The following is a 14,483-nucleotide window of genomic DNA, read 5'->3' on the forward strand; positions in this document are numbered from 1 at the left end:
GAGCAAATTTTAAACTCTGTTTTCTAGATTTAAAGTTAACATGCATGAAAAGTATAATGTGTAGTTTTTCTTTCTTTTTTAAAAAATATTTATTTTTTAGTTACAGGTGGACACAATATCTTTATTTTATTTATATGTGGTGCTGAGGATCGAACCCAATGCCTCACACATACTAGGATACCTCTCTACCTCTGAGCTACAACCCCAGCCCTAATCTGTCTTTCTTACTAGTAGGGTTGGCTTTTCCTGCATCTGGTGAGGTACACAGGGGAGTGTTGAAGACCAATGGGCTTTTTCTGGCTATGTGTCAGACTGGAGGTCAGGCTCACCTTGTCTAGCGCATGTGAGGGTCCAGAGAGTCCTTGGGCAGGCCAGGTAGGGAATGCAGAGGGGCAGGGGCTGTCTGAACTCTCAGCTAGCTGGTGTCCAGGCTGTCAACGTCCTTGTTTTATCTACTCCCAGAATTCTCCAGGGCAGTTCCCGAGGGCAAACTTTCTCTGCTGGGGTGGGTACATGGGAGAGATACAATCCTTAGGATTTAAATAACTTGAAGTCATGCTTAATTCTTTTCTTTTAAATACTTTTTCTGATTGATATCAGGACTTTGAACATATGGGTTTTATGTTTATTTTTCTTTTTTTTCTTTTTCAGCTCAGATTAAGAAGAAACTCTACCCTGCCTTCTCTGTAAGCAGCATCTCCTTGTGCAAGAGGTCCATTATGCAGCCACCACCCCAGGCAGTCCCATCTGGCATGGCTGGACCTCCTCCGGCTGGGAATCCTCGGAGCATGTTCTGGGCTAACAGCCCTCACAGGAGACCAGCCAGTAATAACATACCAGTGACTCCAATAAGTTTCCCATTGCAGCCAGTAACAGATCCGTTTGCTTTTAGTAGACAGACGCTCCAAAATACACCATTGGGTGGTTCCTCTAAAAGTGACCTACCTGTTTTGCATAGCTCAACCCTCCCAGCATTTTCTCAATGGCCTGGTTTGCCTCTGCCTCACACAAATGCCGGGGATAGCTCCCAAGGACCCTACGAGCCTCTGCCAGGACCTCTGTCACAGCCTGGGCAGGATGCCAGTCTACTTCCTACTACATCCATCTCTTCTCTGCTGCCTGGGCCTGAGATGAACAGGAATTCGGAGGTTGGCTCCACCTCAGGGCCTGAAGTTCAGACTCTGCCACATCCACCTCATTACATTCCAGGAGTGGGTCCTGACCAGTCTCACGGGAGCCATCTGCATGGGAGTGGGTCTGGACCTGATCAACCCTTAAATAAGTATACCCCACAAGATGGTGCGGTGGCCCCAGCAGCATCCCCTTTATTCTCCCAGCCTCCTCAACAGATGCCAGGTCAGGGGGCACCGGTGTGGGGAAGCCCACAGCCCTCCCATCAGCACCACTGCCCCTGCCCAGCAGGACTTGTTCAGAGCATAGGACCCCAGGCTCCCAGTGCTCCCCATTTTCCTGCTCCTTCCAACCTGCACCATGGTCTTGGCCAGGAGTCCCATAGCCCACTCGTGTCTCCTCCAGAACCTTTGGCTGCTGGTGGAGGGAATGAAGCAGTCCGCCTGCCTAGTGGATACCACTCAGCAAGTAACTTGCATCCTGAACATGCGCTGGGGCAGAATTCCAGAAGCAGGAGTACATGGGCAAGCCAGGAATTCAGACAGAATCCAGCAGCGAATAAAGAGCATTTGCCAGACCCTGCCATTGTCAATCCTCTCACTCAGGGAAATAGCCCCGAAAACCACGTGCACTATCCCTCAGAGGCTAGGAGTAGTCGGTCCCCTCCAGAAACAGGCTCAGGAGCGCTCTCAATGTTTTTCCAAGGAGAAGAGACAGAAAATGAAGAGAATCTCTCATCTGAAAAAGCCTGCTCCTCTGGGAGGTTGGGCTTCGATGATTTCTCCTCCAGTCCTGCATTGGGCCAGCCACTGCCCCCTGCACACGTAGCTGGTGGCACCTACCAGGCCTTTCCCAAAGGCCCCAGCACTGAGGCCACACAGCAGGAAGGAGACACACAGTCATATTTTTCTCACTCTGCGGGAATCCAGCATGATAAGCAGACCAGTAAAAGTGTTGCTTCTGTTGCCTGGGGTGATGCAGACAGTGCTGGGGCTCATGATGCCAGTAGCTCGCGATGTGAAAATGTTGAGAACTTAGAATTCATTCAGAATCAAGAAGTTCTGCCAAGTGAGCCTGCAAGTTTGGACTCTTCCTCTCCCAGTGACCAGTTCCGACATGGGTCCCTTCCCGGACCAGCTGTGAGGCAGAGTGCTGTGGGCCTCACCAGAGGTGGGGGGCTGAATCTCGAGGCTCCTGAGGCACCACTGCATCCCACACGATCTGACAGTGTGTCATCCAGCTATGGCAGCCAAAGCCATAGGAGTCTTCCAGGGTCAGCCAGATCGCAAGAGCCAGTGGGCACGTTCATTCAGCAAGAAGTAGGAAAACCTGAGCATGAAACTGCAGGAGGCTTTTTTAAGCAAATCGGTTCTTCTCCTATAGGAGGTGAGACAGATGAGACCACTGGAAACCAGAATTACCGGAGCAGCCTGTCCCAGCCCTCTACCCCAAGTCCCCCGAAACCTACAGGGATATTTCAGACAAGTGTAAATAGTTCTTTTGAACCAGTAAAATCCCACTTAGTTGGGGTAAAACCGGTTGAGGCAGATCGTGCCAACGTGGTAGGTGAAGTGAGGGGGAGCCGAGATTGCCAGAAGCAGCACAGATCAGCTGCTGCTCCACCTGATGCCTCCCCAGGTAACCTGGAGCAGCCACCAGATAACATGGAGACACTGTTTGCACCCCAGGCCTGCTCTCTGCCTCATACCACCACCACAGAAACTGGGTATTTGCTTCCGCACACAGTGGGGCCACCTTTGGATGCTGGGCGCCCAACACCTGAGAAGAGGCCCTCAGCCAGGGCCCAGGGGGCCACAAAGTGTGAGAGCCCAGCAACGACTTTGTGGGCACAAGATGAGCTGCCAGATTTTGGTGGCAATGTCCTTCTAGCCCCTGCTGCTCCTGCACTTTATGTTCCTGCAAAACCTCAGCTGTCGGCAGTTGTGCAGCCTCCAGAAGAGGGGGTATCTATGCAGCAGTTGCGGAAGCCAGCTTCTTCCCGTGTTTTGCAGAGTCGAGTTGGCCTTGGTGCCTCTGAGAACCTTGAGAACCCTCCAAAGGTGGGGGATGAGGAAACCCTGCAGTCCCAGGCAGGTTCTGGTTATGTGAGTTTACTGTCCTCACCACCCACTGAGTCTCTGCAGAATCAGCCCGTCTTGATCGCCCAGCCTGATCAAAGCTATAATTTGGCTCAGCCTATTAATTTTTCTGTGTCCTCACTGAATCCTAATGAGAAGAATCAGTCCTGGGGAGATGCTTTGGTGGCAGATAAATCTGCAGGAAGCAACCAGGCTCTCAGTGGTGGTTCTGGAGAACATGCTGCTTTGTCCAGGGTTCCAACAAGTGCTGTCACTGGCTTATCTCTGCCAAACAGTCTTACCCCGAGTAATGTCCCACATAGTTCTGGGTCTTCTGAAATGGTTGCTAATCAGCCTGCCAGTTTGCTGGTTCAAACACCACCCCATCCAGTTCCAAAGAGTATGCGTCCAGAAAGTCAGAATGCTCACAGTTCAGCAAAGGTCCTTCCTGAGTTTGTCAGCAGACCTACGGGAAGCACAATTGTGCTGTCAGTTCCACCCACTCATGGTACTTCGGTATTTGGTAGTGATGAGGCAAATTCCTCCAGTAATCGGGAAGAAACTGTCGGTACTCTAGACTTTACTTTAAGTGGAGCTTCGGGAAATCCTGTGAGAGTGTACAGCCCATCCCATCCTGATGGCCCAGCTTCCCAACAAGCCATTGCCAGTCATCCCAGACAGCCTGGGCCTGGGGCTCCTAACCCAGATCGTTTCTATCAGCAGGTGATGAAAGATGCACAGGACCAGGCTGGCATAGAAAGAGCCCAGCCAGAGCTGGCACCTCCCCAGCCCCAGGCTTCTCTCCAGAATGTGCCCCAGGCGGCATTTCCAGAACCTTCAAATCCAGAAAGCCCCTCCATACAAGGACAGTCCAAAAACTCAACCCAGCCACCAACAAGCCCAGCCCCAGCTGAAACAGGTCAGAAGGTGCCTCCTCGGCCACCTCAGTCCTCCAGTGCGTCAGCCGTGTCCACCAGCTCAAGTCAGGCAGCCGTCCGTTCAGAGCAGCCATGGCTGCACCCACCTGCAAGTGCGTTTGGCCCACCACCTCAGGACCTGGCATCCTACTACTACTACAGGCCACTGTACGATGCTTGCCCGCCTCAGTACCCGCCGCCCTACCCTCCAGAGGCTGGGACGGCCTCCCTCTATTACCAGGTAGAGTTGTTTAACCATCTATCTGCCCTCGCTTTGGCCTGTCAGGTTTCTTCCTCTTGTAGAACCCTCCTCAGTGGTGACTCCTCTGTCTAATTTAGACCCAATCAGTGCCTCTGAGAAAAGTCCTCCTGGGCCATGAGCACAGGCCCTGTCTTAGAGGTTCCTGTTGAATGTTAGAATATTGGATTATGTTTAATACCAGCATTATGGTATTTTTGTGTAACCCAGTGTCCCCAGGTTACATGATATAAAGAGCCTTTGTTTCCTGGAACCTGTCAGCTTACTGCAGAGTCAGAGCTCTGCGATGCACACTTGAGAAGCCAGCCTAGCCTCTGGAGCTTTGCATGGTTTTAAACAAAAACACCAATATAACAAGTGACAGGAATAACCAGAGAGTTGTTATCCTCAAATGAAAATATTAAGGAAAACCCACGTGTGGAGTAGTGGGGAGAGGTGGGATTCCATAACTCCTTTCAAATGTGCGGTGATTCCACAGCGGAGGGGGAAGGTCCTGACTTGTTCTTTCCTGTCTTTGCAGTGCTGCTAGCTGCTGACTGTTGTTTATTTTAGGTTGCGTTTAATTCTGTGATAGCTTGAAAAAGTATAGTCCAAGTGGTTATTATCTACTTTTCCTCACCTCTGTCCAGAAGGGTAGCATTGTGTTATGGAGAGTTTGAAAATCAGTCTGCTGTATATGGAGCCCGGCAATATTGAACTCTTGTGCTGCCTGAATTCTTGGCCCCCGGTTGTGCAGGAGGGCCTTGATAGGGAGGGGCCTGGGGAGCAGCGTTGGGCTGCCTGTGGCTGTGGCTTGCTCTCTCTCCCAGGGCTAGAGCATCACCAGTGGTGTACGTGTGGGCATTTGCACATTGGCCCAAAACCATTTTTTCCTTTTGTTGCCGCATCTCTACTAGGTGGTCAGAATGAATCTGTTTCCCCCGATTCCATGTTACCTGCCAGGTGACAGCAAAGGTGGGATATTCAGACACAGGAGGATGTATTTGCTGGCACCTACACATGCCTCTCTTCAGACCCTCTTTAAGCCCTCCTCATGCATCTGCCCTCCTTCGTGACTGGGTTGAGGCCTGGATTATTTTGTGATAGGGCTGGCAGTTTCTTAGAGGAAGTTGTAAGACTCTTTTTGAGGCTGCCCTTGGTTGTAGGACCCCTGGCTCTGTTGCTCACTGAATGGTGGCCGAGGCAGGCCACACACTTGGTCAGACACAGTCCCTCAAGCAGTCTGCACAGCCCTTCCAGGCTGCCTGCTGACACACTAGCCTTCAGGCCCCTGTGTGCTATCTCCTGAACGGGGCCTGGGCTGTCAGTTTGGGGAAGGCCTTGCAGCCTGCCTGGGGATATGAACTTCGCCTTGTGGTTTCATTTGATGAGGAAGTCTGCCTTCGGCCCTGCTTTTGGAGGGTGGTTGTCTATAGAGTGCGTAGAGCTGGAACTGGCTGCTCTTGATTGGAATCCTGACGGTCCCCAAAACTTCTTCCCACAGGATATGTACGGCCTGTATGAACCTCGATACAGGCCCTATGACAGCTCAGCACCCGCTTACACCGAGAATTACCGCTACTCGGAGCCTGAGCGACCCAGCTCCCGAGCAAGTCACTGCTCCGACCGGCCCACTCCCAGGTAGGAGCTGCATCCCTCACAGCACTAAACTCTTGCACCCAGTCATGTGTTTTGTGTCTCTGGCTGTAATGGTAATTTAGTGATTGCCAAGTTCTGTATCTGTAAAGAATTGTGCAAACCTCTTTTAACACATGTTCATTCATGTTCATCAGCATGGCCAGATGGCCAGATGTGTGTTTTAGTTAAATTAAACACACTGCCACATGCAGTGCTAGTGGAGCTGGTCAGCTGGTATTTGGCCACCTCTGTACTCACGCACTCCCTGCCTCTGGACTGGTGATTTCTTCCTGTCAAGTGGTCCTTGCTCAAGCAGTTTGCTGATAGGTGATTAGGGTTCTTAGACTATGGCCATTTTTTTTTTTTTTAAAGAGAGAGAGAGAGAATATTATTTATTTTTTAGTTTTTCGGCGGACACAACATCTTTATTTGTATGTGGTGCTGAGGATCGAACCCGTGCCGCACGCATGCCAGGCGAGCGTGCTACCGCTTGAGCCACATCCCCAGCCCAACTATGGCCATTTTTAATTGGCGCAGACTTCTCCAGAGTTTCAGACACCTGGAAGAACTGGCCACAGAGACAGAATAATCCTGGGATCTATTCGGCAGCTCCAAAATGCAGGACCTGAAAGCCTATGCCCTGTGCCTGATGGCCTTCTCTGCCAGAAGGCCTGTAAGTGTCTCTGGCCTGCATGTCTCCTACACTGGTGGTCCCTACCTGTTTTGCAGTTGCAGAGGAGATATCTAGAAAGAGCCATGGCATCATGCCTTCCCTGAGTAAACTTCCTGCAGGTCAAAGTCTCAAGTGCAGGTCAAAGTCCTCAAGCCAAGAGACTGCTTCTGATCTCTGTGCCTCAGGGTTGTTGGCGGAGATAGTGAAGTAGTGGGGAGTGGATCCTGGTCACTGCTGACTGTGCCGTCTCAGCTCAGTCATTGTTCCTTGTCAGGCAGAGTGAAGGAGTTTTGCCTCACAGGAGTAGGCTTTGTCACAGGGCGTGTTGCTGTAGACTTAGCAATGTACAGGAACGTGGTCCAAAAGCACAAAAGCTCCAACACTTTACATGTGCTTTCTTTCAGAAGTGTCTGAATACTGATCCTTTGTGGCTTTCTGGTGATTTCTTGGAAAACAGAATGCTGTGCCTGTGAACCTTTGCCCATTTAGCTGGCCCCTGGGCCCCTGGTTGTAAAGGCACACACCAGTGTGTAGGCATGAGTCGCTGGCCATTCCTGGTGCTGTATAAAGCATGAGGACACTGACATTGGCTTTCTGTCTCCCAAGACATTGTGGACAAGGGGTGCAGCTCAGTGGTGGAGCAACTGCATAGCCTACACAGGCCCCTGGGTTCCATCCTTAGCACTGCAAAATAGAGACTTGGTTGTGAGAAAACTCCAGGGATTTTTCACTGCTGTGTAGGCCATGCCACCTGGGAAGCTGGGCATGGTGGTAGAGAGTTGATTCAGAGCCTGTGAGGGGAGACAGTGGTTCCTGGAGCCCAGAGGGAGCACACAGAGGAGAGCAGAGCCGGGTGAGCTTCTCACCTCCCAGTGTTCCTTCCACTTGCCCACCTGTAGGACCACTTGTAAAGTAACTTCAAGTGGGAGGAGGGGGCTCTGTGCCCTGGCAGACATCTGGAACAGGCAAGGCCAGGCATCCACAGGGTGGTTTCATCCCTGTGTCACAGCCTAGAGGGTAATTTCCTCTTCTCAGCCTTGCTAGGGTGTATGCACATGCATTCATGTATAGTGTTATGCTTACCTTGAGTGTTAGCCAACTACCTTCAGTGTTAGCCATTCCCTCAGCCTGTTGGCTGGTAGCTGCAGGATCTGTGCATGGTCAGAACAGTCTTCTGTGGCAGTGTCCTTCCTGAAGGATGGGCAGGTGGTGAGGTCAGCTGAGGAGGTGGCATGCTGTTGGTTTGGCTCTATGTCAGGCCACTTTTCTAGAACCACTGCTCTGCAGACGAATGTGATCTCATGTGGCCAACTAGACTGAGCAGCCGAGCAAGCAGAAGGGGATGGATGGCTGGACCTTGCTACTGGTGCTGTGCCAGCCAAGCAGTCAGACGTGGCTCAGTGACACTCCTGAAGGAGTATGAGAAAAGCCACATTAAAAAAAAAATGGCTATTAGAATAGTCAAATACACTATTAAGTCCTTTTAAGAGTCCTAAAAGTATCAGAACCTATTATACTTGATCATTTGCTGAACCCCACCTTTCTGATAGAGTCAGGGTTGTGGCTTGGTTTATCCAAAGGAATGCATGCCAGGCTCTTCACAGCCGGTGCTCCCCAGGCCAGGGAGAGTACATGTGGCTAGTGATCTGCTGTAAAGGCTAGTGAAATTGGCATTTTAGGTTGATCTTAGGCCCAGCACTTTTTCCTTTTCCTTAGTACATCAAGAACTCTTATATAGGATGAAGCCCTGAGAACACAAAGAGTTGTTTTTCTTTTGCTGAGCCCTGTTAGTGAATTTGCTGAGCTGTTTCAGTTAGCCACATGGTGGGAATCCATAATCTCATTCTCTGTTTTGGATCTTCTAATCAGAACATCCTTTTTTCTTTCTTTTGGTACTGGAGATTGAACCCTGGGGCTATTTGCTTTTATTTTGAGACAGGATCTCACTAAGTTGCTGAGGCTGGCCTCAAACTTGAAATCCTCCTGCCTCAGCCTTCCTAGTTGCTGGGATTACAGGCATGCCCCTGTATCTGGCAACCAAAGCACTTTGATGAATGTCATCTTATGTACTTTGCATTGACTACTGTCTTAGGTAATGTGGTTTTAACAGCTCTGTGTTTTTCAGGCAAGCATATCCTGAAGGGTACTATAATTCCAAGAGTGGATGGAGCAGTCAGAGTGATTACTATGCAAATTACTACTCGGGCCAGTATGATTACGGAGGTATGTGGAGGAATTGCAGCCACTAGCTGCCGTGTTGTCAGAAGGCTGCTCCTTAGTGGGCAGCTGTGTCTGCACTGTGCTTTCCTGGATTAAAGGAGCTGACTTCCTTTTCAGTAACTTCTTTGTGTTTTCATCCATGAGCCAAGGTCATTGAAAGTTCTGTGCACCTGAAGGCACATGTGTCTTCACTGCAGCCGAGGGGGCTCTGTAGTATTGGTAGTGGTCCCTGATGTTTTAGAAGAGTGCAGTATCAGCAATTCTGGGCTGTCTTGTCCATTTGTGACTACTCTGTGAGCTGATGAAATGAAATTAAATAAAAACTCGCTCTCCATTCCCACCAGTCATGTCTGTGTGCTCAGAGACCACCCAAGGCCTACCACTTGGCAGTGATGAACATAGATGGTGCTATCATGGCAGTTGGAGATGCTTTGCCACCCCTCAGGCAGCCTGGGTGGCACGTGGCCACCATTAGTAGCCCTGCTGGTTACGTCTGCCCTAGCCACGTACTCCTGTGTTTTTAGGGCCCTGCAGCCTCTAGATAGTGCCCACGTGACCCACCCTTCCTGCTTCCAAAAGGGTTGTTTAGCTCCTTGAATGTGTGTTCCTGCTTTAAATAGACATTTTGTACACACTTGGCAAAAATGGTACATCCATATCCAGTTTGTTCATAGTGTTCCTTTTTGAAGTTGTTTTATTTTGGGGGGGTTACTGAGAAATCAACTCATGGGTGCTGTATCCCTGAGCCACATCCCCAACTCTTTTTATTTTTTACTTTGAGACCAGTTTTGCTAAATTGCCCAGGCTAGCTTTGAACTTGTATCCTCCTGCCTCAACTTTGTGAGTAGCTGGGATTATAGGCCTGAAATTACCTTTTATTATTGAGATTATTTCTTAAAATCTTCTGGGTCATGTTAGGAAGAAGTACTAGTAAAATCTAGACTCAGGGATTAACTATTAAACAGTGGCAGTTGGTTCTGGGGATAGAGCAATGGTAGAATGCTCTCATGGCATGAGGCATGGACCCCATTCCCATATTAAAAAAAAAAAAAAGGTAGTAATGATGACAAAATCATTAATAAAGATGTCTTTTAGCACTATTTTCTTTTAAAGCAAAACACTCGTATTGAGAGAACAGCCAGCTGACTGCCAAGAGGTGTCATGGAGACAGGCAGGACACAGCCTTCTCCTCCAGAATCAGGGCTGCCACTGAGGGGTCTTCCCATCCCAGAAGGAGGCTGTGGTTCCTTGAGAGCCCTGGCACTTCCCCAGCCTTTGACAGTGCAGTTCTTCCATGAACTCTTGCTTTCTTTTGACCCCTGCATTCCTCACTTACAGATCCAGGTCGCTGGGATCGCTACTACCGTCCTAGATTCAGGGATCCCCGCACTTGGGACCGAAGGTACTGGTATGATGCTGAGTATGACCCACACAGGAAGGAAAGCTATGCTTATGGCGACAGGTGGGTAAAGTGCACTTGAGTCAGGAAGGCTGGCAGTATAGTATGCTGGGGTGTATGCTTACCCACCCACCCCCAATCCTCAGAGCTGGCCAGAGAGCTGTAGTTCCCGGCCTTTGGGGAGCACTGCCTACTGTTTCAGTCTTGGTCTCAAAGAGGGAGGCTGGGCCACACCACTCTGGTGCTTCCAGCTCTGGGCTATGAAAGGAGAGCCAACCTGCAGTAGTGCCTGGCCAGTGGCTTGAGTACTAGGGGGCTGGCTCTCTCTTTTTTGTGTCCTTTCTTGTCTGTCTGACCAACAACCCAGAAAAGGGCCACACTTGAGGTACACTTGTAGTCAGGGTCTGAGTGTGACCTTGGGCCTGGCTTCTTGTGCCTGGTCTGCTATAACTAACATTCTTTAGGATGAGAAGTGTGCCTTGGTATTGAGGGGAGGGCAGGGAGCAGTGAGAGCCAGCAATTACATGGTGTCCCAGTTTCCCTTCTCACTCCCATTCTCTGCCTTAACCCGTTTCCTTTAGGCCTGAGAAATACGATGACCACTGGAGGTACGACCCTCGTTTCACAGGTAGCTTTGACGATGACACTGAGCCCCCCAGAGACCCTTATGGGGAGGAGGTGGATAGGCGCAGCGTCCACAGTGAGCACTCAGCCCAGAGCCTGCGCAGCACACACAGTCTGCCCAGCCGCCGCAGCAGTCTCAGCTCCCATTCCCACCAGGTGCGTGTGGGCAGTTCTGCGGACCCAGTTCCCTGGTGTAGTTGGATGGTGTGCCCACAACCTTGCTGGCCTCGATGGAACTCACTATCCCTGTTGCTTTCTTTTCCCAGAGTCAGGTTTTCAGAAGCCATAATGCGACTACTGGTTCCTTCGAGGTCCCGCCTCCCCCAGGCTCCTTTCACGGCGATTATGCCTATGGCACCTACAGCAGCAATTTCGGCAGTGCCCATGGCTTTCCAGAGTATAGCTACCCTGCGGACACTGGCTGGCCTGCTGTGGATCAAGGTTTGTCTCAGCAGTTCAGAGGGTGATGGCCAGCTCTGAACCAGAATGAGGGACTCAGTTCTGAATGTGATGGAGATCCATGAGCACTTGCTCACTCAGCTCTCTGCAGCCTGAGGACGCCTCTGTCCCCTCCTATCCTGAGTGGCAGAGCTTGTTGCAACAGACCAGTCCTGGCCCCTGGATTGCAGTGTGGCTCTGGCTCTGAGAGCTGCCAGCCCATCTACGTGTGCGTTGTTAAAGTGTAACAGCCACTAGCCAAGCTTGGGTGGCAGCTCTCCATACCCCCGCACTGGCCCTGTGGGGGTGCAGGCTCAGGGAACTGTTCCCAGACTTGTGCCATGAGTCACACTCTAACCTTCTCTCCAGAGTCCTCAATTAAAAGCCATGTCTTGAAAACACACAGAAATATGTGTAAAGTTGTCAGGTGTAACAGTGCCTCTCTTTCTAGGGTAAAGCCTCACTTGAGTTAAAAGCCTCATTTCCTGCTTGAGGTGCTTGACTGCCATTTCCGTTGGTTGCTCTGTGGCCATCACAGATGGAGAAGGAGCTGGTCAGGGGACTTGGGAGCAAAAACTCTAAGAAGTGATGAGCTGATTGTTTCTTTTCTGATTTATTTACATGTAGTTCCATCAAGACCAACTTCTCCTGAAAAGTTTTCAGTGCCTCACATCTGTGCCAGGTTTGGTCCTGGTGGTCAGCTCATTAAAGTGATCCCCAATCTGCCTTCGGAAGGACAGCCTGCTCTGGTGGAGATCCACAGCATGGAGGTAATACCAGGGACTCAGCCAGCTCTGTGTGCCTCTGGTCTGACATCAATTGCCGCTCATGTCTCCACGAGCGTGGCTGTGGAATGTGTGTCCTCGGGGTCTGTTCTGTTTGCAGCTTCTTCCTCCTGGAAGGCAGTGTTAGGCAGCTGTTTGGGGGTTGGACTTGGTTTTATTGTGTGTGCAGTTTTTGTCCTTAATCACACCTTTTGACTTTGGGGATGCTCATTTTATCATTGATTATCTGTAATGGATGTGGTGCTTCACGGACCAAATGGTGGTGGGGGGCTACTGTAAGGGAAGCTATGGTGGGGAAGGCCACCAACCAGCTCTACAGCCCTGAAGGCTCTCCTGTCACATGTTGGGAACCTGCATCAGTTCTCACTGTAGGAGGAAGTTTGCAGACTCCCGTCACAGCCATGAGAGCACCCGCTTTCTATGTGGGGGCTAGTGTGGTGCCATGCTGGGTGGGGCTGCCTATGCAAGCTGCTCCCCATGTCCCTCTCATTACAGACCTTGCTGCAGCACACGCCTGAGCAGGAGGAGCTGCGCTCATTCCCAGGGCCGCTTGGCAAGTATGTACCTTGTCAAGCATCACTCAGGTTCTGCATGATACAGCTGCAAAGCTTGCCCCCAGGTCACTGACCTTGCTGGCACTTAACCTGGCACTTGCTCTTTTCCAGAGACGACACCCATAAAGTGGATGTTATTAATTTTGCCCAGAACAAGGCTACAAAATGTTTGCAGAATGAAAATTTAATGGACAAAGAGTCTGCAAGTCTCCTTTGGAATCTCATCATTCTACTGTGCAGACAGAATGGGGTGTGTTACTTCTTAAGTCTTCCATGCCTGTCCTTGTTGGTCTTTGGTCTTAGGATCTGTTCCCCTGTTTGCATCCCAAGCTTGGGTTGTAGGCCTGCTGTGACATGGCTCCCTCAGGAGGGTCCTCTTAGCCGTGACCTGGGGAAGGAGGAGTTGGGGGCATCATCTGAGGGCTCAGTCCTAGGGGACTGTGGGCCCACTGTGTCTCTGGCTATGTCCTAGCTGGAAAATTGGGTATGCAGAAACCTGGTGAGGACCCTCTCCTGACTGTATGGGGATTGTCTTGTCATCCTGCTGGCAATTCTGTTGATATGAAAGCCTTTAGTTGGCTCTCTGCCATCTCTGTGCACCCCGTAGACCGTGGTGGGAACAGACATCGCAGAGCTTCTGTTGCGTGACCACAGGACGGTGTGGCTCCCAGGGAAGTCACCCAACGAGGCTAACCTGATAGACTTCACTAACGAGGCCGTGGAGCAGGTACAGGAGGAGGAGTCTGGTGAGGCCCAGCTCTCGTTTCTCACGGACAGTCAGACTGCCAGCACCAGCACGCTGGAGAAGGAGACAGAGCGGTTCCGAGAGCTGCTGCTCTATGGCCGCAAGAAGGTGAGCCATGGCCGTGCTTAGGACCATGGGGCTTCTCGCATCCACCTGTTGGCTTGGGTGCTGGGCACTAAGGAGAGACCAGCCATTCTCCCAGGAGCATCAGCAGCTCTGCGAGGGCACGGTAGCAGGTCCTCTGTCAGGACATTGGTGGTGTCTCCTTCCACACAGTGCCATGGTGAGAGCTTGATGGATGGGCGTGAGTTCTGCGTGCTGCTCTGCCGTGTCTCAGGGATGGCAGGGTGTCGCAGATGACCCTGCTCTCTCCAAGTGAGGCCTCTGTCCCTAGCTCCTGCAGTGGGCAGTACTGGGTGTTAGGAGGAGGTGCCGAGTGCATGGAGGACAGGATTGGGTTCTAGAGCCATGGAGGCACATTGGCACCCTGGCTGTGGGCTCTGGTTGCATGAATGGAAGGAGGGGCCAGGGTGATGGCAGTGGAGACAGTTTGGCCGCCCAGGAGGGCTGGGCCTAGAGCAGAAAATGTCCTGTACTGGAGGTGCTAAGGGTGAGAATCACTTTGAACTAGCCCATGGGGCCCTGCACCACTCAGAAACTTCATATTTTTGTTTTGGTGCTGGGGACCAAACCCAGAGCCCTGTGCATGCTAAGCACATACTCTTCCAATGGCTGTGCTCCCAGCCTCCTAAGCTCTTTTTTTTTTTTGAGATAGGGTTTTACAGTGTTGCCCATGCTGTTCAAACTCCTGGGCTCAAGTGATCCTCCCTCCTCAGCCTCCCAAGTATCTGGGACTACAGACACACGCCATCACTCATGGTGAAAGCTCGTATTTATTTGATCAACAGGATTTTAACTTCACAATTGAATGAAATTGTGTAACCTATTAGCATTTTATTATACTTACCTTTGTGGTGACATTTTTGCGTCCTAGCTGTAAGTGCAAAATTATACTGCTGGTTGCTTTGGGTGCAACGAAAGTG

The 14,483-nt window shown here is 50.9% G+C and overlaps 1 protein-coding gene across 10 annotated transcripts in view; it reads left to right on the forward strand.

Moving 5' to 3' along the window:
• Positions 1-14,483, forward strand: part of Sec16a (SEC16 homolog A, endoplasmic reticulum export factor) — a 36,410-nt gene that overhangs the window by 6,249 nt on the left and 15,678 nt on the right. For 8 of the 10 annotated variants that reach the window (XM_058585910.1, XM_046465466.2, XM_046465465.2 and 5 more), the window contains 10 exons: positions 652-4,367; positions 5,869-6,005; positions 8,801-8,898; positions 10,234-10,357; positions 10,876-11,074; positions 11,185-11,359; positions 11,984-12,126; positions 12,637-12,698; positions 12,807-12,945; positions 13,303-13,548. In XM_058585910.1, the coding sequence (XP_058441893.1) occupies positions 720-4,367; positions 5,869-6,005; positions 8,801-8,898; positions 10,234-10,357; positions 10,876-11,074; positions 11,185-11,359; positions 11,984-12,126; positions 12,637-12,698; positions 12,807-12,945; positions 13,303-13,548 (4,971 nt within the window). In that variant the 5' untranslated portion in view covers positions 652-719. The remainder of the gene's footprint in view (positions 1-651; positions 4,368-5,868; positions 6,006-8,800; positions 8,899-10,233; positions 10,358-10,875; positions 11,075-11,184; positions 11,360-11,983; positions 12,127-12,636; positions 12,699-12,806; positions 12,946-13,302; positions 13,549-14,483) is intronic. The other 2 variants (XM_058585912.1, XM_058585911.1) reach the window with 2 other exon arrangements.

Source organism: Marmota monax, unplaced genomic scaffold, assembly GCF_021218885.2.
Source record: "Marmota monax isolate L192 unplaced genomic scaffold, Marmota_monax_Labrador192_F-V1.1 WCK01_AAM20220418_F8-fsc00167, whole genome shotgun sequence".
In the NCBI taxonomy this organism is placed as follows: Eukaryota; Metazoa; Chordata; class Mammalia; order Rodentia; family Sciuridae; genus Marmota; species Marmota monax.